At 40.6% G+C, this 27,427-nt stretch overlaps 1 protein-coding gene across 6 annotated transcripts in view; it reads right to left on the reverse strand.

The window, feature by feature from the left end:
• Positions 1-27,427, reverse strand: part of Raph1 (Ras association (RalGDS/AF-6) and pleckstrin homology domains 1) — an 86,169-nt gene that overhangs the window by 46,648 nt on the left and 12,094 nt on the right. For 5 of the 6 annotated variants that reach the window (XM_052749593.1, XM_052749591.1, XM_052749590.1 and 2 more), the window contains exons 2-4: positions 13,072-13,191; positions 6,815-6,920; positions 4,894-5,402 (exon numbers count right to left, since the gene is read on the reverse strand). In XM_052749593.1, the coding sequence (XP_052605553.1) occupies positions 4,894-5,402; positions 6,815-6,920; positions 13,072-13,191 (735 nt within the window). Of the gene's footprint in view, positions 1-4,893; positions 5,403-6,814; positions 6,921-13,071; positions 13,192-18,280; positions 18,302-27,427 lie in introns of those variants that run through there. The other variant, XM_052749589.1, reaches the window with a different exon arrangement.

Consider the following 27,427-nt stretch of genomic DNA (forward strand, 5'->3'; position numbering starts at 1 on the left):
AGACAGTAGTAGCCGTGACAAACAGAAAAGGTCATGACAAATGCAGCCAACTCAAGCAGTTTAGGGAAAAACACACATCCAATGAGTAAAAAGTAACATTCCAGACACAGCAGGATGAACATCTGGACTCACAAAGACAGCGGCAGCACAAACAAGGTGTGCACAGGCTTAATCCAGGTGGGGTCCCAGCACTAAGAGGGGGAGGTGGACACGGGCCCACCCCTAAAGAAGCTGTCTGCAATGAATACTCTCTGGCTAAGGAAAAACCAGTTTTCTTCTCCATTAGCATCTCACAGGGTATGTTAATCACACCTCAGGGCAGGCACTGTAAAATGAACTCAGTGTATTTCTGTAGACTTTCTAACTCATTTTGCTTTCTTTGGGCATTTTTGCTTTATTCGTCTTTTGTCTATTTTGATTTGTTTTTGAGAGTTTTTTTCGGTGTGTCTATTTCTTGGTTTTCATTGTTTTGTTTTTATTTGAGAGAGAGAGAGAGAGAGAGAGAGAACACTAAGTTGGGTGGATAAGGAGGTAAGGAGGATCTGGGAGGAATTGGGGGAGGGGAAAACATGATCGTTTTGTATACAAATTTTTTAAAGAAGTTTAAAATTGGAGTTGTCAGTGTAGAAGGATGTGATGAAAACAGTTAGTCTGAAGACTCCACTGTGGGGCACTCCAGAAGTCATGAGGCTGCAGGGAGGCAGAGGGCTAATGAGGAACTCCCTCTCTTTCCAAATCCTGCTAAACAAAGAGCTTTAAAAATGACAAACTTACAAGCAGACAAGGACCATTTCTGGAAGGTACAAAGTACACAGCTGAGAGTAACCTACGTGAAAGGCCCAACACAAGTTGAACGCAGAGCTAGCACCAGAGCAAAGCAGACCAGCACCCAGCTTTGTCAGAGAGGCAGCAGTCGTGACAGTGGGGACACAGACAGACACTGTGTTTGGGAAAGCAGGAAATCCCTAGAGTTCCTTCTTCACCTGCCCATCGGCAATGGACGCATGCTCAGATTGATATTCACTCACAGGACCCAACAGACTGGACCCCTGCTGGAGATGAGTTCACTAGCTCTGCCACCTCTGGCATGTCATCTTCAGAGGGAGTCCGTGCTGCTCACAAGGACCTTTCTGGGCCTATTAACTGGCAGCTGGTTGTATGGGAAAGAGACCACATTGGCAAGAACAGAAATGAGCAGGACTTGTGAAAACGTCACACTCCACAGGAACCGGTCATATCAGGTAGGAATGAATGTAAGTACTAAGGCCCCTCAGAGACATGCTCTTACTCACTTACAGAAGTCGTACCACACGAGGAAGTGAGGGTCTAGGCCTTGCCATGTTCTTCAAGGCACTCTTCCTGTTCTGTATGCACGTACGACTCTGGGGCATTTTAAAGTACACAATAACAACACCTGGCGACTTCTCTGAAGAACCATTTTCCCTCTGGTGCTGCAGACTGAACGCGGAGCTTGTGTGTGCCAGCTAAGCAGTGTATCTACCACCGGGCCAGATCTCTGGCCCTACCTGGAGACCGTCTATAACCAACCTTTCTTTCTGCTTTGTTTGAAACAGTATCTCACTCTACAGCCAGGCTGAAGAACTCCCAGTTATCCTCCTGTACTAGCCATCTATAATTAATCTTAATTCCGTGTGTTTCCAAGAAAAAAACAAGGTCATTTTTCCTGAAAAGAGGGTTCTGACTTGCTTTAATTTTCTACCTTGAGATAAAATTCTCAAATGGGAGTGATTTTATCTTTCATGGATATGTAGACATGTCTACCTAATGGCACCTACTGAGTAGAAGTTGGGGTGCTTCTAAACATCCTACAATGTCCAGGGTAGCCTCTCATAACTAAAATCCACATGCCCAAAGTGTCGGTTATATCTGTATTGAGAAATCTAAAGGATCAGATGAAGTTCACATTGAGAAACAGTCCCACATCCAAACCTTTGCTTGTCCCTAACAGGCTGCTGAAATGCTGGCTGCCAGGCACATGCCCTTCATGCCAGAGACTGGCAGAATCTTCTCTGCAGAAGGTTAGTGGTCTGAGGGAAAAGACACAAATAATCCTAAATAAGAGACTAGGAGGAAAAGAATTTGAAGAGGGAAGAAATGAAGAGAAATGAACTCTGTTCAAGCTAACCAAGACTCAATCAACTGGTAAATTAGAGCGGAAATAATGATAAACATAGAGGAAATGAAGTGTTTTTGTTCGCGTTTTAAAAGCAAACTGCTATCCCTTAAAAGAAAGTAAAGAATATGCAGCTGTGCAGCAAACTTCAAGTGGACAGTCACTAGAATAAAAGCACCGAGTGTACTGGGGGGCTGGCGGGTTAGCTCAGTGGTGGAGTGTGTAAGTGCTTGCCTAGCACATAGAAGGCCCTGGGTTTGATCGCTAAGACCACAAAAAAGAAAGGAAATACACAGCAGTAGCTAACCGTGAGACGGGAAAAGAAGGGAGAACTAGAAAGGATGAAACAGGAGCAGAGAAGAGAAAGGTGTTGTTCAAAGACAAGCCCGTCTCACTTTCCAAAGTCAGTACAGAATATATGAAGCAGGGAGGAAACAAAAAGAGATGCAGTGATGGAAGTGTGGATTTAATGACATGGAGATAAATGGTATAAGAACTAGCTCAAAGATTAGAAAGTGCTTATTTCTGGGAGCAGAATGTGACATGTGCATGGCAGAAAATATTTCATAAGTCTGACAGAACTACTGAATTCCATGTATGAAAAGCTAACTGTAAGTTTTAAAATTGTATTTGATTTTAAGACTATTTGACACATGGGTTTTGGCTCATCTCAGTTTGTTCAATCTGAATCAGAAAACAGTATTATCAAGAAAAAAGGATACTGAAGCAAGTTATTAAGCCCTTTTTTTTTTTTTTTAAATCATTCCGGACAAACTAAAAGAGGAGACTTTAGACCATTCCCCCTACCAAACCTCACTAAAAATATTATATTAAATACTACACCACCAAATATCTTTGCCCATGGGTATCACCAGACAGCATTTGATGTGTTTCCTGAGACATGGGTCTTTTCACTTTATACTCTTTTACATTGTTTGAACTTCGGTGAGTGGTATTTTACAGACAGAAAGACATATGGACAGGACAGGTAGAGCACGAATCTTAAAAGTTCTTATTAATAAAAACAAACCTGAAGCCAGGTATTGGGGTGAATGCTGGAAGAACAGAGAAGCAGAACAAGCCACAGCTTCCTCACCTCACCAGTTTCTCAGCTGATCCTGTTTCCTCAGACTGGAAACTTCTGAGTCCTTATCCAAATGGATCTCAGCTGAACTGCTGCTCAAAAGCCTAAAAGCTTAACCAACCTCTAGTTCCTAGTTCTCACACCTTATATACCTTTCTGCTTCCTGCCATCACTTCCTGGGATTAAAGGTGTGAGTCACCATGCCTGGCTGTTTCCAGTGTGGCTTTGAACTCATGGAGCTCTGCCTTAGGAATGCTAGGATCAAAGGTGTGTATGCCACCATTTTCTGGCCTCTGTATCTAGTGGCTGTTCTGTTCTCTGACCCCAGGTACGTTTATTAGGGTGCACAATATTTTGGGGAACACAGTATCACCACAGACAGGCAGTCAACAGCCACAGCCACAGCCACAGCCACAGAGAATATCCTTAGTAATTCAGATCTGTTCTCACGAATTTTGATCTCAAATAACAGAGCAGAAAGGAGGTAATAACATACAAGACAAAGAAGGAAAAAACACATCGCTAATAAAACACTGCTTACTTCAATCTCAGCAGGTAACTGACAGGCGTGAAATGAGAAGCTGGTGCTAGCTACAATTCTTAGGTCATAAAGTCTATTGGGTTTCTTCATAAAGTAGAAACTGGTTTTCAAATTCTTTACAGAATGCAGACAAGATCCATTTTAGATAAATGAGGGTGTATTCTTTAGGTTCGTATGACTTGCTTCCTTTCTTTGCAATAACTCATTTGTCTCTAAACCGTGATGATTAATGCTTTTTGCGCTCCACAGTACCTAAAACAAAGCTAAGCATTTGGGTAAATACCAAGAGTTACTGATTAATTTAAATTAATCTGGAGAATTAAATCAGGTGGGTAGGAGAGAGTCTAACGATGCCAGAGAGTAAATTTCAAGTTTCTCTGTAATTCTTTCCATAGCATTTGACACTATTCCACACTAGTGCCAATAATGCATACACTCTTTTGCTTTGTAAGAGTATATATACACAAGCTCACTGGAAAGGCTGACTTTGTTATGATCCACTCATTTTTTCTTGTTGCTATCATACAACAAAACTCCTATCTTCTAGATACAGAGAAATCTTTCTTTTGTTAACTCTATTATCACAACTCCATCTCCTACTCTTACCCTAAAACACTCAGGGAAACGTCATCTTGTATCACCCACATCACTCTGAGTCTCTGAATCACCCTAGGAGGAAGGCAGGCTAGGCAACAGGGATGAAAGTTTTCTTCTGAGAAACTGAGTAACTCACCTGAGTTCCACGGGTATCAACTGACAAAGTTCTTCACGTCCAGCTTTTCTTTCTACCACACTAACCAACCCTTCTGATAACAGAATGGAGCAAACTCCAAACAGCAGAATCTTCAAAGACTACAATGACGATTTACATGGCCTTATGGTCTTTAATCATGTTAAAAACAATTATCAGCTTATTAAGTATTCATGGCTTTGTAAATCCTAATTCAATCTTTTAATCATGTGAAATATTAATTGAAGGGTTCTAACAGGTCAAAAGACAGAAAGAAGACTCCAACCCTCTTCTAACTCATCTTCGTGACACTACCCTGACTGGTGTATACTTCTCCTATGGCCTTATTCAGCTGAGAAGTACTTTTGATAAATTTTAAATGTTAAAAATTTCCATCTACTCACCTCAGTAATCGGCTGGCCCTGATGCGCTGTCAAATCCAGTTCCTGAGGACGCATCACTTTGTCGATATCCAAAGAATCCATGCTAGACGCTGCAGAAGTGATGCTCGAACGAGAGGAGTTACTAACGGAGCGGACGTCAGCGTCACTCACGGTGCCGGCCGACGCAGTCCTTCTGTGCTGATTCGTCACTACGGGCTTAGACTCTTCTACTACGGACTGCTGAGCAGCCTCATCCATGCTCAAGGAAGCCTGTTCTAACTGTGCGGTGATGTCATCCAGGGAGTAGTTAGCATGGGAAGGCTTAGTTGTTCTAGCAGAGGAAGATGGTAATGCTCTGAGGGTGCCATGTTTCGATGTATGTCGGCCAGCAGGTAGCTTCTGAGTGACTTTTGGTTCTGTGACTTGGCGCTTACTGTTTCCTGAGCCAATACTGCTGAGTTCCTGCTCTATGGAGCAGAGGTCGGCCATCAGGGCATCCAGATCCACAGTCTCTCCCTGATTCAGAGCTTCTGCAAAGAAGACATAAGTTTCCAGAACACAATCAAAATCTACACATTCTACTATACATTAGCCACAGGCAGTAGGAAAAAAGCAAAAGAATACATTGTATTGGGCCTAAAGCCAATCAAATAAAATACTTAGTAGGTTTTGTTTTATATTCTAAGAGAACTTTTAGGAGCAAATAGTCCATCTCTTAAGATCTCTGGTAACGAAAATTAGATTTTAAGCTCAAAGATAAAATACTGGAAGCACCTTGTACTATTCCATGGTTTTAACCAAATCTCCCATTAACTCTGGACTGTTATGCTGGCCACTTGATGTCAACTTGACACAAGTGAGTTGTCTGACGGGAGGGAACCTCGAACTGAGAAAATGCCTCTGTAAGAGCTGGCTTTGGACATTTTCTTAATTAGTGATGGGGGGGGGGGGGCCCAGCCCAGCCCATGGTGGGTGATGCCATTCCTGGGCTGGTGGTCCTGGGTTCTGTAAGAAAGCAGGCTGAGCAAGCCATGTGGAACAAGCCAGTAAGCAGCACCCCTCCGTGACCTCTGTCTGTATCAGCTCCTGCCTCCAGGCTCCCGCCCTGTTTGAGTTCCTGTCCTGACTTCCTTCAATAATGGACGACAGTGTGGAAGTGTAAGCCAAACAAACCCTTTGCTCCCCAACTTGCCTTTGGTCACGGTGTTTCACTGCAGTGACGCAAACCTTAACTAAAACAACTTAATATGGTCAGTGTCCAGGGAGATACAGTACTACCAAGAGAGAAGAGCATAAAGAGAAAAAAGTCTAAAAATTTTACAACATTTATTCCAAACACTAAGAAGTGGCTAGGTACATTAAATAAAGGTCACATGGGCTGATTTAAAATTACTAAGAATAATTTTCTTTGGACTTTAATAAAGTCAGAAAACAATGCAATCAGATTGTTGTGGGCTTTCTCATTTCTTCATACACAGTATCAAGTATTAAATACATGACAAGAAAACGATTTGTTATGTTCTAGTTGCTGTTTCTTCTGAACTCTTCTGATTAACTTGAATTAATATGCACAGATCAAGAAAAACAGAACTGAGAACGGAGAAATGGCCCAGTGGCTAAGAACATGGACTTTTCTTCCAGATGACCTGAGTCTAATTCCTATCCCCTACATTAGATGATTCACAACCACCTGTAACTCCAGCTTGAAGAGGATCTTACACTTCTGGCTTCTGCAGGGACCCGCACTCATGTGTGTATCTACACACACACACACACACACACACACACACACACACACACACAATTAAAAAAAGGAGAAACAAAACTCAGTCAAGTTATGTATATAATTTTTATATTGTTTTACATTTAGAATTGCATTTCTATTATTCTTGTATTATAGAACTCAGTATATTATTTTAGACTTTACTTAATCAAATCTTACCATTCAAGTTGTATATGGAGAAACGGTAAGAAAAGTTGGCCATATTTGTTTCCTGGCGAAGAGGAGATCTTTTCACTGGTTCTTTGGGCTTGTCAGAATCTAAACTCTTTAAAAAAAAGAAAGTTTAACAAGTAATATTAATGTGGGTTTCCATTACACAAAAAGATGAGTGAACTGCCATATTGTCTCAGTTAGGGTTTCTACTGAAGCAATAAAACACCATAACTATTACCATATCACTATTTGTCACTGAAGGAAGTCAGGAAAGGAACTCAACAGAGCAGGAACCTGGAGCAGGAGCTGATGCAGAGGCCATGGAGGGGTGTTGCTTACTGACTTGTTCCTCATGGCTTGCTCAGCCTGCTTTCTTATAGAACCCAGGACCACCAGCCCAGGGACGGCACCACAATGGGCTGGGCCCTCCCCTATTGATCACTAAGTAAGAAAATGCCCTCTAGGTTTGCTTGCAGCCTCAACTTGTAAAAGCATTTCCTTAATTGAGGTTCCCTCCTCTCAGAAGACTTTAGCATGTGTCAAGGTGACATAAAACTATCCAGCACACATACTAACAAAGCTAAAGTTTCTTCTAAAAGATAACCCCAAGGAAAAACATAACTGGTTTTCACCAGCTAGCTCTCATTTCTAAATATACACTTACTTTTAAGATACCTGAGACTCAGAGTTGTCACAGTTCAGGGTAAACATCTTTTCAAATATACTGTTTAGTCAACGACATGATTCTACATAAGTTCACTGTGAAATAATCTAAGTATATGAATACGGACATGGTAAAGAACCATGAAGGGAGTTTTGCCATCTCTTTCCTCAAAGGGTTGTGTTTTTGATCTAGCATAGCCTCATCCATGTCTCATCCATGACTAAATGCAAAGCACAATCTTGAATTTCATTCACTCACTCCCTGTTGTGGTGCTGGGGACCGAACCTAAGGCCTTGTGTATAGCAGACACTCAACTCTACAACTAGATTATACTTCTAGCCCTTATCACCTTCTTACAATGATACTCTTCACCTGTAGCCTTTCGACAATAAGGAAGAGGTATCTAAACAGAAAATTACAACCACAACAACAACAAAGAGAAAGAAAAGGAATTCAACTAAAAAAAGAACTTCATGTATTCTATTTATAGAATCATAAAGTTATATTAGAATTCTATCTTTACTATTTGTATATCTCAAGATTTTGATAATTCATACAAATAGTGCCCATTTGTTTTTGCTGTTTTTTTTTTTTTTTTTTTTTTTTTTTTGATAAGATTCTCCTGTAGCTCAGACTGGCCTAAAACTAACTGTATGTAGCAGAAGATGACCTCTAGAGTGCTGTGGTTATAGTTATATGCTACCAATATGCTACGTGTATTATGTGGTCCTAAGAATGGGACCTGGTCTCTGTGTTGCTAGGGAAGCGTGCTACCAATTAAGCTACACTCCCAATCTCCATTATGTATTGAAAGATTTATTTTTATTTTATGTATGTGAGTATTTTGACTGAATGTAAGTGTACCATGTGTGCATGCAGTACCCGTGGAGGCTAGAAGAGGTAGCTGGATCCCCTAGAAATGGAGTTACAGACAGTTACAAGCTGCCACTTGGGTGCTGAGAACCACACCTGGGTCCTCTGCAAGAACAGCCAGTGTTCTTAACCACTAAGCCATTGCTCCAGGTCTTCATCCTGTTTTTGAAGCTATCTATCAAATAAACGTGATCCACAACCCAGTGCTTTATTTCAAAAATTCAAAAAACAGCTATGAAATTCTCCTTTAGCCTCAAACTTAATTCTTCAGAAGCAATTTTAATTACTCCTTTCAATAGTGCTGACGGGAAAATATTTTCTATAAAATAACTTGACTGTAACTGAAGACCTATGAAAAGTCAACCTCTTTCCAGTTCAAATAAATGAACATGTATTTTAATTACCTGTCCATGGTGCTGAGGCAACAAAGGAAATACGGAGAAATACTCCTCAGCCCAAGAAATTGGTAACATGGTAATTTTTAACTCTTGGGAAGGTTGCTAAGAATTTACAAAAACCTACAGATCCTCTCCCAGAAAAATGGACAACATACAAAATTTTTTAGAAGAATCATCAACTCCTTAAATCTTAAGTTTGATTAACCATTAACACTGAATACATGCACAGGTAACCCTGTAGTGAGCTAAGTAATGACATATATCTGAATCTTAGCAAGTCAACTATTTCTTAAAATATGTATAAAAACAAATGTAATATGCAATGGTTTTAATGTGTCTCTCTAATGACAGATTTCTATGATGAAAAGATAGGCAACTGAAAATACATGTGAGAATATAGTACCAAGTGAGAAATGCCACCTGAGTGGAGTTCCTACTTCACAGAGGCAGCTTGGCTCATTCATACCTGCTTTTCTTTTGGGCTCCTACTCAAATACACAACCACCTGGTCACAGACACCCTACCCAACATACCAGCTGGCCCTTGGATAATTTCCTTTATACACTATTATTTCTATTTCTTCTGTTTTGTTTCTTCTTTCTTCCCAACTGCTTTAATTTTCTGTTGCTGTGAAAAATGTCACAACAGAAGCAACTTATAGAAAAAAGTTTTTTTGGGTTTAGGGTTCCAGAAGAATAAGAGTTGGTCCATTATGGCAGAGAAGTGGGCTGGTAAGAAATTAAGAGATCACGTCTTTTACCACAAACACAAGCAAAGAGAGTAAACCAGAAGAGGTGTGTCTTAGGGTGTCTACTGCTGTGAAGAGACACCATGACCACGGCAACTCTTATAAGGAAAACATTTAATTGGGGTGACTTATAGTTTCAGAGGTTCAGTCCATTATCATCATGGCAGGAAGCATGGTAACATGCAGGTAGACATGGTGCTGGAGAAGTAGCTGAGTCCTACATCTTGCAGGCAACAGGAAGTCAACTCACACACTGGGCGGTATCCTGAGCATAGGAAACCTCAAAGCCCGTCCTCATACTTCCTCCAACAAGGCCATATCCACTCCAACAAAGCCACACCCCTAGTAGTGCCACTCCCTATGGTCTTATGAGATTATGGGGGCCAATTACATTCAAACTACCATAAGTGTCAGGCTTTAAACTCTCAAGCTGTGCCCCAGTGCCCTATTTCCTCCAGCAAGGCTGCCCCACCCACCCACCCAATAACCTAGCCAACAGAGCGACTGACTATGGACCAAGTACTTGAACCCTAACCCTATAGGGAACATTTATTATTGAGAACACCACACCAGCACAGAACTGAGTACTAGTCATCGTCCTTATGACAAAACTGCTTCCTGTAAAAATGAAGACTTAAGAACTGGGGAAATGGCTCAGTTAAGAGCTTGTAGCTTATGCACAAGGACCTGAGTATAGATCCCAGGACCCCTGTAAGGGACGGGCATGTATGCCTGAGTGGTGTGGGCCTGTCATCTTGGCAATGGGGTGGCAGAGAGATGAAGATCCCAGGGGCTTACTGATCAGCCAATCTAGACAACTGGCAGCTTCAGGTTCAACAGGAGACTCTGTTTCAAAAAATACAGTGGAGTGCCAGAGAGTAACTTACAAGGTTAAGAAGGCCCTTGCTGCCTCACCTTCCAATCAAAGTTCAATCCCTGAGACCCACGTGGTAGAAAGAGAGAACCAACAACTCCCATGAGTTCTCCTCTGACCTCCACCAACTCCATGGCATGCATGACTCTCTCTTCCACATATAGTATGAATATGCAATAAAAAGATAGAGACGAGACCAGATATGATGGCTAATCTTGGTTGTCAATTTGACTACTTCTGGTACCAGATAAAACCCAAGGAACTGGGCACAACTACTGGATCCTTTGGCCTTCCCACCAGGAGGCAGCCATAGCTGGCTGGTTCACAGTCTGTAGGCCACTCTAATACCGCCCCCCCTTAATATATATATATATATATATATATATATATATATATATATATATATATATATATATATATATGCATTCATTCTGTTCTTTTAGAGAATGGTGTCTAATCCACCAGATGTCAACCTCTGGACTCTATATACATGTGTACACCCACACACACATGCCTGCCCCTACACTCGCAGAGTAGGAAATTAAATAGAAACGGTTTGGTATCTACAGACACCAAAAGACATTTTGACAAAAATGTTACCTTTTCTGACTACAAAGCTTGTAGAGTTTTGAATGAGAATGGCCCCCATCAGGTCAGTTCCCAGTTGGTGGACCAGATAGGAAGGATTAGGAGGCGTGACCTTGTAGGAGGAGGTGTGTCACTTCGGGGGTGGGCTTTTAGGTTTCTCTCCCTTTTTTTGCTTCCTGCTTGTGGATTAGATGTTAAGACTCAGCTACTTACTACTCTGGCTCTATGGCTGCCTGTCTCCTGCCATGTTGAATGTGGACTCACTCTCTGAAACTGTGAGCAAGCCCCAAATTGAATGCTTTCTTTTATAAGTTGCCTTGGTCATAGTGTCTCTTTATAGCAATAGAATAAGACAGAGAAGAAGGGAAATATTCACATGAAATCCTAGCAGAGCTGAGAACATTTTCCTCCAAATCTAGTAGTAATGGACTAAAGCTACAAATGTATGTGCCTTTCAAACTGATCTACAGCTAAGAAGTAAGCATTCATTTTACACATTCATCTTATTTTTCCATTAGCCATGGAATCTCGTACTTATGCATTCCCAAAGAAATTATTTAAACATAAATTCTAATGTTCTCATTATTATGAAATTAAATTTGTTTTAATAAATATAACCATATTTATACATTATTGCATACAGTATATTAACCAGGGAAATGAAAGCTGCATCTTTTTATTCTAAAAAAGTGTCCTGGCATAGGGGATAATGGCTTATAGCAAGTAAAATGCTTGCCATGAAAACCTGGCCCCTCAATTCAACCCCAGGAATCCATATAAAGGTAGCAGACTCCACAAAGTTGTACCCTAACCTCCACATGCAAACTGTGGCATGCATGCATGTACTGGTCCCTCCGCTCCCACATACACACATACAACGTAATAATAAAAAATTAAAAATTAAGACCTATGATCCAAAACAAATGAACACATGCACGCCATGATGTCCCAGGCCTACAATCTCAACATTGGGCAGCAGACACAAGACTGGCAGTTCAAGGTCATCCTGGAATGCAGGCAAGTTACATGTCAAGTCCAAGACCACCCTGAGCTACATGAGACCCTATCTCAAAAACTAACCACTCACCACACTGCCAGCAACAAGAAATCAACAATCCAATAAAACAAAGCAAAAACCAAACCAAACCAAACCAAAAAACTTTAGAACCATTTTAAATGTAGCCTGGAATAAACTTTTGTCAGTATTTTGAAAATATGAGCCAGAAAATACAAACAATATATGCCATAAAGTGTATTTAAATTTGTTATAGAACAAAATATGTCAAAATTTAGATTTTTAAGCTTCGGACTTTAAAATTGTTTTAGCTTACAGTCTCAAATTTATGGAAGATATTAAGTCACCTCTCGTATTAATGGAACCCTGTTAAAGAACTGCTGTTTTTTTTAACCTTAGAATAACCACGGGAAGGGGCTAGGGAGACAGCTGGGTTGGTAAAGCACTTGCAAACTTGAGGACATGCATCTGTCTCCCCAACCCACGTCTAGATGGTGGGCACTTGTCATCCTAGCCTGGGGAGGCAGATACAGGGAGATCCCCCAGGTCTGGCCCAATCGGAAAGCATCATGAAAGCCAATGAAAGACCTATTTCATCTGGTGACTTCCTCTTACGGAACCCACACCCACACTTCCCTACCTTCTTCTGAGCCCTTTCCCCCCATCTAGTCCTGGTGCTTAAGCCTATATTAAACTTATCTTTAATAAAAGAGGGGTGTTAGAGGGGAAGAAGAGGAGAGAAAGGACCCTATGTTTCAAAGAAGCTGTGGCCTTCCAAGGAAGAAACCCTGAGGGTATCCTCTGGTCTCTACCTGCACGGCCATGTGTCACACAGATGGACACACGTATCACACACACACACACACACACACACACACACACACACACACACACACGTCCACATAAGCATACACAAATAATAACCACAGAAGATACTATCTTGCACTGTAAAGTTTCTATCCCTCTACCTGTTCTTGGTTTTTTCTCTTTTAGCAGTATTTTAAAATTTAGCCTGCACCCACACCTTTTGTGTGTACGTTAAACTTTAAACATGCGGTAATAGCTTCAAACCTTCAGGCAGCTTTTCAGGTAATCCGTCTAACCTGAGTGAGTTTGTCCAGCTCGCCGAGCCAGGCTCCAAACATCTTATCCAGGTCCTGGTCTTCCTTGTCACTGTCTTCCTCAGCACCATGGTCAATTTCTTCATCCGACAACTGCTCCATCTGAAATGCAGGCGTGTGTGTTGAGCGAGCAGGTACAAAGTTAACTGAATTATTCAGTACAAGGTCTGATACATGATGTGACTCTCTGAAATCAAATCTTAGAAAACAGAAACGATTAATGAAGACAATGGTGATAAGCAGAATAAGGAAGAAGCCTCAGTTCTTCAAGGAACAGATGAGCCCGGGAGGTCAGTCCCCTAAGAAAGGGAAACTATCAAGTCGGACTAGAGTCACAAACAGCGATTTCCAAAATATACAGAGTACTCCTTTCAACCAGCAGAGAGTGTCAGTCTCTCTGCTGACTGGCTCTGTAATACTCCAAATATCGTTTCAAAGACTTCAACAGAGTTACATAAATATGAGGCTAGATATTTTGTAGACTATGTTAAGATTTCACTTAAATTCCCAATCTGTGACATGAAGACAACTATGTTCTGAAACACTGAACATAGTGTACTTCAAATCATGTACCAACACGTAGAGTTACTGAAGATATAATAAAGTCCAAAGTCACTGGCAGGTAAAGGAAGCTCTGCAAAACCCTGGCCTTCAGGGACCGCCCTCACCATTGCCTCCTGCTACCACACTCCTCTAGTTTTCTAGACTCAACTCTCTTGCTTGTGGAACGTACAGACTTGCTCCAACCTCCAGCCTTTCTATGTCAACTCTCCCACCGGGACTCTCTCCTCCAGATACGTGCAGGTTTGTGCCCTGGCTTCATTCAGGTCTCGGCCTAAGTGAGCATCCCATCCAAATAGCATTCCACCCTTGTCACATTCTGTCCCCTGTATGCGTTCAGTTTTCCTCATAGGACTGTTTATTTGGGGAGGGGGAGGGCAGAGTTTTCCTATGTAGCCCTGGCTGTCCTAGAATTCTATGTAGACCAGGCTGGCCTTGAACTCACAGAGATCCACCTGTCTCCGCTTTCTGGCGCTAGGATTAAAGGTGCGCACACCACACCCGGCTTCGTCACCTTTCTTTCTCTCTTTACTTATTTATGACAACCCGACCACTGTTCCCCCTCTTTCCTCTCCTCCCAGTTCCTCTCTCATCACCTCCCCTCTGCCCCGCCTCCATCCATGCCTCCTCCATTTCTATTCAGAGAAAGGCAGGCCTCCCATGGATATCAACCAAACATGGCATATCTAGTTGAAGGCTGGACAAGGCAACTCACTATGAGGATAAGGGTCCCCAAAGCTGGCACAATAATCATAGACAGCCCGTTTCCACTGTTAGGAGCTCCACGAGACCAAGCTACACAACTGTCTCATATATGCAGAGGGCCTAGGTCAGTCCCATGCAGGCTCCCTGGTTGTTAGTTCAGTCTCTGTGAGCCCCTATAAGCTCAGGTTAGTTGACTGATTCTGTGGGTTTTCTGGTGGTGTCTTCATAGCACTTTTAGCCACAGTCACATTTAGCCTTTCTCTTCTCCACTGGAAGGAACGATCCCTAAGAGTAAGGGTTCATTTCCTCCTGTATGTACATACTTTGAGTGGCTGGCACTTGGGGCACAGTTGTGTCATTAAGTATCTGTTTAAATAAATGAGTATTTAAATGCACACACGCTTTTAAAAAGGTCCCTAAGAACTTAAGACCAAAGCCCATAAGATAAATATTATTACACAAATAATAAAGGACCAAAACAAACCCGGAGTACTAGTCCTTCAGAACCAGGTAGGTTCTTAACTCTGTAGGAGTGAAGACCCAGATTCCAGATCCAGCTGCTCACAGCTGTTTATAACTCCAGTTCTAAGGAATCTGATGCCCTCTTCTGGTTTCCACACACACTGCACATACACAGTCCACAAGCATATGCTTGGTACATACACATGGTATAAATAGTTAACTTCTGATCCTCTTGTCTCCACTTCCTGAGTTTGGGGACTTACAGGTGTGCACACTAGAATTTATGGGGTGCTGGGGATGGAACCAAGGACTTCATGCATGCTAGGCAAGCACTGTATCAGCTGAACTACATTCCCAGCTAACATTATACCAATTATTTAAAACTTTATTCAACTGCAAATGAAGAAAATTGGGCTAAGAAAAATTAAGTAACTTTCCCCAAGCTTACTAACAGTGAATAACAGTGTGAAAATTGTATGACTTATTGACTATATTAGTGGTTCCTGAATTGACTATTGTAGTGTTGATTTTACTGGCCACCATGTACATAGATAAGTTTGAGAAGGGTAAAACATTTCTTTTCTTTTTTTTGGTTTTTCGAGACAGGGTTTCTCTGTGTAGTTTTGGTGGCTGTCCTGGATCTCGCTCTGTAGACCAGGCTGGCCTCAAACTCACAGAGATCCTCCTGGCTCTGCCTCCTGAGTGCTGGAATTAAAGGCATGCGCCACCACCACATGTCTAGAAGGGTAAAAAAATTTAAATACCACATATTTTTATTCATTTGTTCAATAACACTTATTGGGTAGCTAGCTCTCCTATACCCGGGCACAATGCTAAGGAAAAGAACAGTGACATGAGGTCAGCTAAGATCCATTTCCTAGTGGATCCCTATTCTACTGGCGTGAGGAATGTAAAGTCAGAAGAAAACTTGTGGGAATTGTTTCTGTCTTCCCAACACGGGGGTCCCAGAGATTAAACTCAGGTTGTCCAGCTTAGTGGCAAGCACCCTTACCTGCTGAATCATCTTGCCAGTCCCATCAAGGCTTAAAAAAAAAAAAAACAAAGAAAGAAACAAAGAAAAGAAGACTGGTAATCTACATTTTTATATGCTAGGCAGTAAATAATTGTGCTCAATTATTAAAGGTCAAAGACTGTAGTATATATAGCAAACTCAACTGCACCCAATGTAACTATCCATTAGGTATACTTTAATATGAAACAATATTATTCCTGTTAAATTTTCCATGAAACTAATTATTCATGCCCATTTCTCCTATTAACTTTCTGTTTAGGAGAATCTCATTTATTAGTCAATTTCTTCTTTGAAAGAGGAGAGAACTGCAATTATCCAGAAGGGTGGGCTTCTTGAGGCTTAGGAATCTGGTTAAGCAAATTCTAGGTAGGGTAAGCTATACAGAAGTGAGGTGGGAGTGAGCAAGGGGAGGGGAAAAGGAAGGGTGGATGAGACTGTCTCGGGGCTGACTCAAATACAACAGAGCAGAGAAGACTCACAAGAGGACTAAGGCAAGGTCTCGTCTTACAGGCTCTGGGAAGTCAAGCTTCTATGCCACTCTTCCCGTCCACAGCTCCCTTGAAGCAACTGCAGCCTTAACGTGGTAGAGACAGGGGGAAAGGGACAGAACTGGTTTTTATTCAGAGGACCGAGTGACTGTACAAAGAAGGGAAAGATCACTGGAAAGGTATTCTAAATACTAGGCAGAGATAATTATATCTAAGGAAATTGAAGACCTAGGAGGAATCTCAACTTATACAAGTCATAAGCTTATGAAGCCATGAGAAAAACTCATGATACACACAGTCAGGGTACCTTATTCATTACAGAGGGGTTTTTTGTCCCTTTAATTAAAAATGCTTTTTACAAAATTATGTATTCTATATTTAAACCACATTAAAAATCTCAGAAAGCACTCAGGTTTCATTCAGAGCAGCTATGGCTATGGGCAACAGTTCATCTGACACCAGGCTGTAGCACGAATCTTAGAAGGCAAGTTTATTAGGGTGCACAATATTTTGGGGAACATAATATCACCACACCAGGCTCCAGTTCGGTCCTAGGGAGATCGAAGTCCAGCACCTGAGGTGCACAGGTAAGGTCAGAGCCACACCTGTGTTGCTCTCAAGTTCAGTCCAGTGGGTCTGTCTCCAAAAAAGTTGGTAATGACTCAGCCAAGGCAACCAGTGATTGCCAACGTTTTAGGATTACTAAACTGACCAGTCAGAGCGGACAGGCCTGGACAGGCTGTACCTCCTGCCCTGATCATCAAAGCCCTCAAGGACCCATGGAGATTGAAAGCAGCAGAAAAACATTAAGCACAGTGGAACCATCACTTCTGATGGGACTGCCAGCACTCTGACAGATGTGGCCCAGTCTACAGCCAGCAAACTCTGTGGAACTATTAAGGAGATCCTCTGTACTGCACGGTCTGTGAGCTGGAATGTGTATCACTGCCACCTTCATGACGTCATAAATGACATCACTGATGATGCGGTAGAATGCCCAGCTAGTTAAGAACAAGGAAAAATATTTCAATAAAATAATCCACTGACCAAACCACATACAAACAACAACAGCCAAAACACCTAAGTCCCAGAAAAGAGTAGAGTGGGGTTACCCATACAATATTCTCCTGGATCTAATATGTTCAATGTGTCAAAACTGCATGAGAAGCTTCTATTTCATTTAATATTTATGGTATATTTTCTATGTGCCACACACCAGAAAAACAGATGGACATAATGATGTTTAATCTCAAGGTATATATACCTAGCAGGGGGACAAATAAACCAGCAATAATAAAATAAAAAGTGCTATACACAAGGCTATGTATGTTGAGTATAGTTTAACTCAGTTTGAGAAGACAGGAGGAGAGGGACGTACTTCAGTGAGACAGGAAGACAATGGACAAGGGAGAGACGGATAAGGGTGTTTTAGGCAGAGCAATTACTATGTGAAAGAGTAGAACGGTTTGAGAAAGAAAGACGTTATGAATTCTAAGTGGCTTGGTGTGCCCGAGGTGCAGTACAAATTCATGGAAGAAAAGGAGGCTGGGGATGAGGAGATGCAAAACTCTACACCGTATGAAAGAGTTAGATGTTTATCATGTAAGACAATGTTTTTCTAGCTGTGGTCTGTTCATGGTATACACCAAAAGTACCTGGGAGTATATGTCGTTTAAAAGCCAGGGTTTTTTGTTTGAAGACTTGTTTTATTTTCATTTATATGTGTATCTATGCCTGCTGCATGAGTTTATACCACTATGTGTGGGTGCCTTGTAGGCCAAGAGAGGGAGTCAAACTCCCCTGGAGCTGGAGTTACAGACAGCTGTGAGCTGCTTGATGTGGGAGCTGGGAACCGCACTTGGTTACTCTGGAAGAGCAGCAAGTGTTCTAAGGAACTGAGTCTTCTCTCCAGTCCCCTAAGAGACAGTGTATAATGACCTACCTAATGTCAAGGAGGTAGAACATTGAAAGAAGTTCCTCCGGGCATTACGTTCTCTAAAGCTTGTCAACTACAGCATAAATGACTGTGTTGTTACAGTTCCTGGGAAGACTGTAGGACAGCAAGTGAGGCAGTTTTGTGTAGCTGCAATTAGATTAAAGACAGAACAAACTAGAGTAATATTCTAGCACGCTATAAAGAAATTACACTATAAAGAAATTAGGCATCACTGGGATAAAAAGTAACTAATAACCAATTATTTCTCTTCAATTACAACAGAATGGTTTTTAATCACTTATTCCAACAATTTTAGTTCTTTATTTCCAGTTACTTTTCATCAGCTTCCTCACAGAAATAGTCTGTTGACACATCTCCTAAACTACAGTAATGTTGAACGTACTGGTAAAGTGAACTTCAGTAGACAATATGTGAAGACTTCCATATTCAAGGGGTGCCTCCTACCACGCAAGACACAGCGGCAATAGCACTCCTAGGTATTTGCCCCAAGGACTTCAAACCATCGCCACAGAGATGGCACTTTCACGGCAGTGTTTCCTGCGGCACTATTCTGAATAGTTAAGTATGGAGCTAACAACAGAGGAACCGATAAAGAGAATGTGACATATAAATACAACAGAATTGTTTTCAGCTGTAAAGAACAATGAAATTACTGATTTTCAGGATGTAACTGGAAATAATCGTATTAAGCAAATTAATCCAGTCTCTCAGAAAGACAAATATCATTTGTTTTCTCGTGTGATTCTAGATTTTAACTTATATAAATATATAAAATCATGTGTGTGTGTGTGTGTGTGTGTGTGTATATATATATATATATATATATATATATATATATATATATATATATATGCATGCTATGGACGTAGAAGCTAAACTGTTCATGGGAACAGAGGATTAAAGGGTAAGAAGAGGATCAAAAGGGAAGGAGAGGGAGGTCTCTGAGGCGATACGCTCAATGTGCAAATACACTATGAACGCTCATGTCCTTACGTAAAGTAGCAGCATGTACAAGGAATATACAGTGAAAAGTTTTTAGAGAATCTTGTGTAAAGGAGCACAATGTCTGCAGTGACGTTTTCATCAGACTGGAGGAGAAGAGTGTGTGCACGCATGTGTTAGGTGCAGCGGGAGGTACTCGGGGGTAGATAAGAAATGATAATTGGGCAAAATGTAAACAGCAGATGGACCTGAGGAAACAAAGTCTATACTTCTATGACGTCACCACTTTTCCCTAAGTCTGAAATTATATCAAAATAAGCTAAGGAACCAAAAGAAGAAAAAAAGAGAAAAAGAAGAGGGATGAGAGAGAGAGGAGAGAGAGAGAGAGAGAGAGTCTTTGTCCTAGGAAGTTATTTAGTTGAAAACAAAGTCAATATATAGAAATTCAGAATAATCTTAAAATAATAAAACATAGGCTACTAAACATTAATACACTAAATATACAACTTAGTCTAAGGACCAAAAAATAATTGTATTAATTCTTTAAAATACAGTTTAAAAATTATATGTGCATATATATTACTTTTCCTGAAGTGTTCTCCTGGCTTATTCAATTATCTTTTTAGACATATTCTGACCATGATAAAAATTTAGTTTTATTTAATGCAGAGAGAAGTTTAACATATTGGAAAAATAATTACTCCTCCGATAATTCAAAGAGACATTCAAAGACTCCTTTCTAAACATCACAAACGCTAACCATTAGTCTATAATCACACCATTCAGAAGGAGGCTGAGGCCAGGGACTGCAATGAATGTGAGGCCAGCCCGGACTAGAGTAAGGCTATATCTCAACTCTACTTCCGCTTCCCTCTCAGAGTGCTAACTAACTAACTTAGGTGAAGCTGGTTAATGTCACAACTACATCAGGAAGATGTCAGAATTCAGCTCCAAATCAAAGGCCACTGCTACTTGCCAAATAGAAAGGCTAAAACATAGACTTTAGGATTTTTTTTTTTTTAAATGGGGGTTGGAGAGAGGACTTAATGGTTTAGAGCATGTACTGTTCCCAGCACCCAGTCAGTCAGGTGGCCCAAGACTGCCTGCAACTCAAGCTCCAAAGAAGCCAAAGCCTCTTGGCCCCTCACAAAACACACACACACACACACACACACACACACACACACACACACACACACACACACACACACACACCATGCCCTGACCTCTTGCCAACATTCAGAGACAACACTGATCAGCTATCCCCTACCTGACAAAGCTTTCAGATGTTCATTTCATCTATTGTATAAACTTAAGATTTCTAAGAAAAGACATTTTATAATTCCTGAGAGAAGATGAGTTCAATATTGCTTCCCATGCAACCAACCAAACAACCAAACTAAAAGGGACACCGCTAACCATTCATCAGTGTCAGGAGGCTTTCATGTCTGTTTTCAAAAGCAGACATAATATATAGCCGCAAACCTTTTAACTTTGTACAATTCAGTGAATCTTGATTATAGTCACAATGCCACACAGCCTTCCACTATCAAATTCCAAAATAAACTTGGAAAAAATTTAAGCTGAACTCTGCCTTCCGAGTCCTTAGGCCTCACTACTGTGGGCTGTTATTTATCTCTTGCAGGTGGCTATATTGGCTGCCTGGTTCAACTTGGACCCAAGAGGTGGTTGGTCTACAACAGAAATCCCTGCAGGAGGCTTTCTCAGGCCTTTCTTTTTTTGCATTTCTATACCCATCACACACTTGGTTCAGCTCTCTTTAAAAACAAACGTATTAAAACGCTGTGCGAGAGAAACAGAAATTAGACACTACTTTCTCTTTAAGGACCATGAACTTTGCACCTGCTGAAGCCAGCTAATCAATCAGCCTTGTACAATGTCATGGCTATTTGTGCACTGGCCTCATCAGCCCCTGCACCCATGTAGGTTACAAGTTTCTGGAAAGAGAGAACATAATAGCTTCTTTCCGTTTATCATTCTAGAGCAATTATCGGAGAATCACATTCTTTACTGATCTAAATTTTAATACTTGCTCTTTTGCCAAATATCACCAATTAAAGATGTTTAAAAATTAAGCTAATGTTAATTTAAGATGACTCAAAGCTAAAGGTACACTTCTTTAAAAAAAAAAAAAAGGTCAATTTATCTGGTTATAAGTAAACACTCAAAGGAACCAACACGTTTTAAAATTGATTTCTCCACTAATAGTAGAATTATTAAGAAAAATTCTACTATACACAACTTGAGCTGAATGTCTCCCCAAGGATATTTTAAGACATGATTTAGCAGCTATGCTAACAATAACAAATGCATATTAGTAAGGACAAAGCCTAAACTCAAACTGGTTTTAAAAAGAATCCATCCAAATACAAACTATGAAGAAACCTCATAAGGCAGGTGAAAAAGCGCTTGCCTCAAAGCACTGAGTTTGAGCCTCAGGATTCACATGTGGAGAAGAAAACCAACTCCTGCGGGTTGTTTCCTGACCTCCAAGTGTGCCGTGGCACACTGTGTGTGTGTGTGGAGGAGGGGAGGTGAGGAGGGCACATGCATACCCATTAATAAATGTATTTTTTTTTTATGGGAAAGACATCACATTTGTCATGTAGCTGTCCTTTGAACTGGTGTCTCGGTTCCATGCGTTCTTTGAAAAGCTCTACTCCTACCTGGCAGTGTTCGGTGACACCCTCAGTAACAGAGCAAGTGCTGTGAGGCAAGCCTGAACTACTTGAGGCAAGCCTGAACTACATGGGACCTGGGTGAGGCGGCCTACAGCACTCGGGAGTTCAGGCCAGCCTGTTCCACACAGTGAGTTCCAGTCCGGCCCGTGTTACAGAGTGACACCTAATCCTAAAATAAAATACAAGTTTCTAAGCTGTTGAGAATTCAAATAATACATGGTAAATGTCTCCTTTTCGTTTAGACTTATAGTTATATGTATGCCACTGTATCTCTGTGTGTCCCTCTCCAAATATTTTTAAACAACTTTTTTTAAAAAAAATAATTTAACTTTATTTTATGTGCATTGGTGTGAAGGTGTCAGATCCCCTGGAACTGGAGTTACAGACAGTTGTGAGCTGCCATATGGGAGCTGGGAATTGAACTCAGGTCCTCTGGAAGAGCAGTCAGTGCTCTTAACTACTGAGCTATCAATCCAGCCCCCAAAACAACTTCTTGTTAAATTTGAAATTTCAAATAAGTAAATCTTCTATTTGTATGCCCCAAATCTGAATGAGTAACAGATCATCACAACACTGCAAAGATCAGCTTAAGGAACAAGTCTCTAAGAATCCTCTAGTTCGAACTTGGAACTAAACAGAGTCTGAAAAACTCAAATTCTCGTTCTGGTCTAATTTTACCACTAACGAGTCATTAGCACTGGTTTTCTTAACCTGCAGAGAGGGGACAGAAAGTAGGAGCGAGTTAGCTAGCTGTGACACAGACAAACTGATGCCAGAGGGATCCCCTCCCCCTCCTCAGGTCGCTCTCCTATGAAGGTACAGCATTCAAATACTAATTTCACTCTAACTTCGAACCAATCTGTCAGTCTTCTCTAATGTTAGGTCCAGAAGAGAGGCACCAATTGCTCTGCACCCTTTAGGCACATTGGTTAAGGGGAGGGAGAGGTGTGAAGTGAGGCTTTCTCACTTTCTCCAGAAACCCCTATCCACAGTGATGCGTGAAGTCTGAGCAGGAGTCTGGACCCTGTACAAGGTGCTCAGACCTCTAGTGACCTTAATGCATTTAATATTTTCCCCCTTGTTTTTCCTTTTGTTTTCACTGTCTGAATAGAACAAATGGTCATGGGTATGCTGTGCAACAAAATTGGAATCTAGAAAGCACAAAGGGAACTACCCATGATAGAATAAATAATATTCTAGAGAGGGCTTGTTCATACCTAAACTTTTTATACAACTATATTAAAAACTGATATCATATCTGCTCCATAACATAAATTAGAATAATGTTTAAAGCTGACTGTTATCAAATAAAACTAAAGGTTCAAGATAATGCTGTCCTATCTGTTCTGTAGTCTGGCATTCTTAGTGCCTCTCCTGCTCCCAAACCGTGTGTGTACATGTACATACACATTTGGGAAAGCTGGGTGGAGGCAGCGATTACAGTATTCTAATTTGAAAAGAAGGAAAAACGGTAGCATCATCTCTGTTCTATTATCATAAAGAGACAAATTCAAAGAGAATCTCAAAAGGAAGACTGTAACGATCTTACAGGCTACTTAACTTCCCTAATAACCTTTTAATGAAATGTGAGCAAAACTTAGAAAAATCTATTGACTTCACTAAAGAAGCTGCAATGCCTAGCTGTTAGATACTTCGACCAGACACTATACTGAGTAAAAAGAGAATCAAAATTTAAAACTGTCAGTTCTCATCTTGCCACCTGGATAGAAATAAAAATAAACAGGCAGTATATTGAGTTTAATGGCCTGTTTTTGATCATGGCTAAAATAACCCTTTTCTTCTCTCAATAAATATTTCACTTTAATTTTGACTGAATGGTTTCCAAGATGTTAGAATAGTCTATCATGAACAACTGATGGTCTCACAGTCATTCTACACAGACACACACACACACACACACACACACTCACGTTACAGTAGGTTCTCCCACTCTCCTTGCCCGTCTCCTGGCGATTATGAATACTAAACAGGCATACCGTTCATAAGCCAGTGTCCTTTACTCCACTTATGTCTCATATACATTACCTGTTGACAAATGAACTTCATTTTATTAAGATGGAACATTTTTTGAGATGAAAAATGGTATAGTTCTGGCTAGCCATGTACTTGCAATGTAGACCAGGTTGGCCAAACTTATTGTGACCCACTTGCCTCTACCTCCAAGTGTTGGGATTAAAGGCATGCATCGCCACACCCAGCCCTTACTTTAAGAACTGGGTTCCAGCTTTTACACCATTGAGTTGGAATCTCAAGTCAAACACTTTAAACATTCTATGAACTTAAAGATGAAACTAGGTAAGACTCCCACCTAACATCTTAAAATCCATTCGTGAAAGATGAAAGTGAAATATTTAATATTTTGAGAGAAGAAATAGTGATGAACATAGGACTTCTGTACCATGAAAAGTTATCCTTCAAAAGTAAAAGAAAGCTGGGCATGGTGGCACATGCCTGCAACCCCAACACTTGGGAGACTGCGGCAGGAGGATTGCTGTGACTCTGACAAGAGAATAGGCATCAGAGACACACACACACCCTTTTCAAGTGACTCAGGACTCTACCAGACACTTCCGTTTCTTTCCTCTTCCCCTATCACGATGATGTATGTAAGACTTCGCATGCTAAGATGAGGACTATGATGAGCTTCTGTGCAAGAAGCTCAGTTCTCAGACGTTCTAGCTAAAGCAAGAACCTGAAGGTGATCTCTCTGCAGTTTCCAGAGTAAGAGAAGATGAATGCAGTATATCTGTTTCTCTGTGTAAAGGAAAAACTCTTAATAGTAGGCTTCAGCACTTTTACAAATCATTTATAGTACTCAGTAAAATCATTTCTCCAAAGTTTTTGTTACATCCTAAGTTGCTTGCTGTCATGTTAAATCTAATTTTAGATAAAATTAGATAAATGTTGGTTTTTATCTAATTTTAAGATTTTCTCTCTATGCCATCAGTCCTGGTACAAATAAACTTAATGCAAATGAAAACCATGAAGGAAAAACAAAGTATTTCTGAGACAAACAAAACTTGAATAATTATCAGTGGAGCTGCCTAACAAGAAATGTAAAAAGAATCCAATAGTCATTCAGTTGCAGAAGCGAAGGTATAAACTAAAACCTCAACTCTTGTTTATTATTATAAGAGACATCTTAATATACAACTGGGCTGCCCTAAAACTGATGACCTTCCTAAATCTCCTGAGAGTGGCATCACAGCCATGAAATACCAAGCTCACAATCAACTTTTCTCATTCTTCGCTGAGCAAACGGATAACCATGTGTTCAAAACAACAGTAGCAACACTGTATCTGATTATGCACACTAAGGCGTGTATTACATGCAAGCGTGCGAGTGCTTACATGTAAGTGGAATGAATGGCAGCCATGATGAGCAGAGAAGAATCAGAACAATCCGTCCTGAGAAGGTGCTCAATTATCTTGAAGCAGTGCTGTCTGAAAATGTGTTTATAGGTTGGGTGGTGGTGGTGGACAGCTTTATCCAGCACTCGGCAGGCAGAGGCAGGCAAAACTTTGTGAGTTTGAGGCTAGCCTGGTCTACAGGACAGCCAGGGCTACAGAGTGAAATGCTGTCCCAAAAAGAAAAAAAAATGTTTATATTAGCTATAAGGTATACAGCAAACTCCAAGGCAACTAACCACAAAAAAGTAGGGAGGAAGTTTAAGTGATCTACAAAGGAGAAGAGAAAATGTACTTATGTAAAATAATCTATTAAAACAAAAAGGGACAGAAAGGGAGAACAGTATAAAAACAGGAACAAAGAAATAAGCAACAGTAACAAATCCAATAAATATTTATCCAACTATATTAATAACCACCATGAAACACGATGTTATATATACATTTATTAAAAGATAAGATACTGACAGAATAATAAAAAATAAAACAACTTAGAGTTTGAGGGTGTAGCTCAAAGGCAGAGCATTTGCCTCCAGGGAAAAGTATCCAGGTTCAATTCCTAGCAATTAAAAAACAAAACAACAAATCCCTATGGCCTAGAAGAAACACATGTTAAATGTAAAGTTATACATACAGATATCGAGGAAAGTGCATATAATATACTACCTTAAAGAAACTGCATCGGGCTGGAAAAATGAGAGCTCAGCAGTTAAGACCACTGGCTGCTTTTGTAGGGCCCGGGTTCAATTCCAAGTAACCACATGGTGGCTCACAACAGTCTATAATTTCAGTTCCAGAGGATCTGACCCCCTCTGCTGGCCTCCATGGCCACCAAGCATGCAAGTGGTATACAGACATACATGTAGGCAAAACACTAATACACATAAAATAAAACCTAAGAGAAACCAAATCAACAATTAATAACCTTCCAAAGCAGAAAACACAAGGTTCAGATAGGTTCACTGGTGAATTCTAGTAAATATTTAGGAAAGAAATTGCTTAAATTCTCTACAATCTCTTCTAGAACATACAAGTAGAGAACACTTTCCGACTCTTCCTATGAGGCTAGCATAACCCTAATGCCAAAACCAGACATGAGAAGATAGCAGACCAATATTACTTGTGAAAAATATCTTCAACAAAAATTAGCCAAAAGAATTATATACTGTGACCAAGTGGGATTTATCCCAAGTATGCAATGCCACCTCAACATCTGAAAATCAATTAGTGTAGTCCATTCCAACAATGGACCACCAAGAAACACTGCATGATCATATCAAGTGATGTAAAGAGACGGCATATCCAAGACTCATTCATGATAAAGTCTCTTTGTAAGCTGGAAAGAGGAGGAACCCAAATTGACAAATATCTAAAACAAACCCCAATAAATATCACCCTTCATGGTTGTTATCAAGATGTCACTTCTTGGCTTCACTTAAGGAGGCAACAGAATCCCCATGAAAAGTCTACCAAGTTATTTTACTGATATTGGCAACCAAATGTGTCCAACTCAAGGACTGCACTGTACTGAAGGATAGCTTTGAATGTGGGCCAACACAAGAATATATACGTACTTAAAATACTGTGAGAACTTTTTGCATTTTTTTTGTAAATCAACTGCACAGTTCAAGAGTGAACTTTGTAGATGACAACACCATGTCCCTATATCAAAAAGTTGGGTGTTCCAGTGAATGGCAAAAGATCCATAATAGTTAACACAATACTGAAGGAACTGAACAAAATCAGACAATCGATACTATATCCAACCTCAAGACCTCTATACAATACTAATCAAGACAGTGGGGTATTGGCAAAAGAACAGTCAAGTAGACAGAGAAACAGAACAGGAAGTCCAGAAGCAGACTCACACAAATATAGACAGCTGAGCCAGGCAGTGGTGGTGCACGCCTTTAATCCCAGCACTGGGGAGGCAGAGCCAGGCGGATCTCTATGAGTTCGAGGCCAGCCTGGTCTACCGAGCGAGATCCAGAACAGGCACCAAAACTACACATAGAAACCCTGTCTCAAAAAAAAAACAAAAATAAAAATATATAGAGAG

Source organism: Peromyscus californicus, unplaced genomic scaffold (assembly GCF_007827085.1).
Source record: "Peromyscus californicus insignis strain IS unplaced genomic scaffold, ASM782708v3 Scaffold_21__1_contigs__length_65335640, whole genome shotgun sequence".
Taxonomy (NCBI): Eukaryota; Metazoa; Chordata; class Mammalia; order Rodentia; family Cricetidae; genus Peromyscus; species Peromyscus californicus.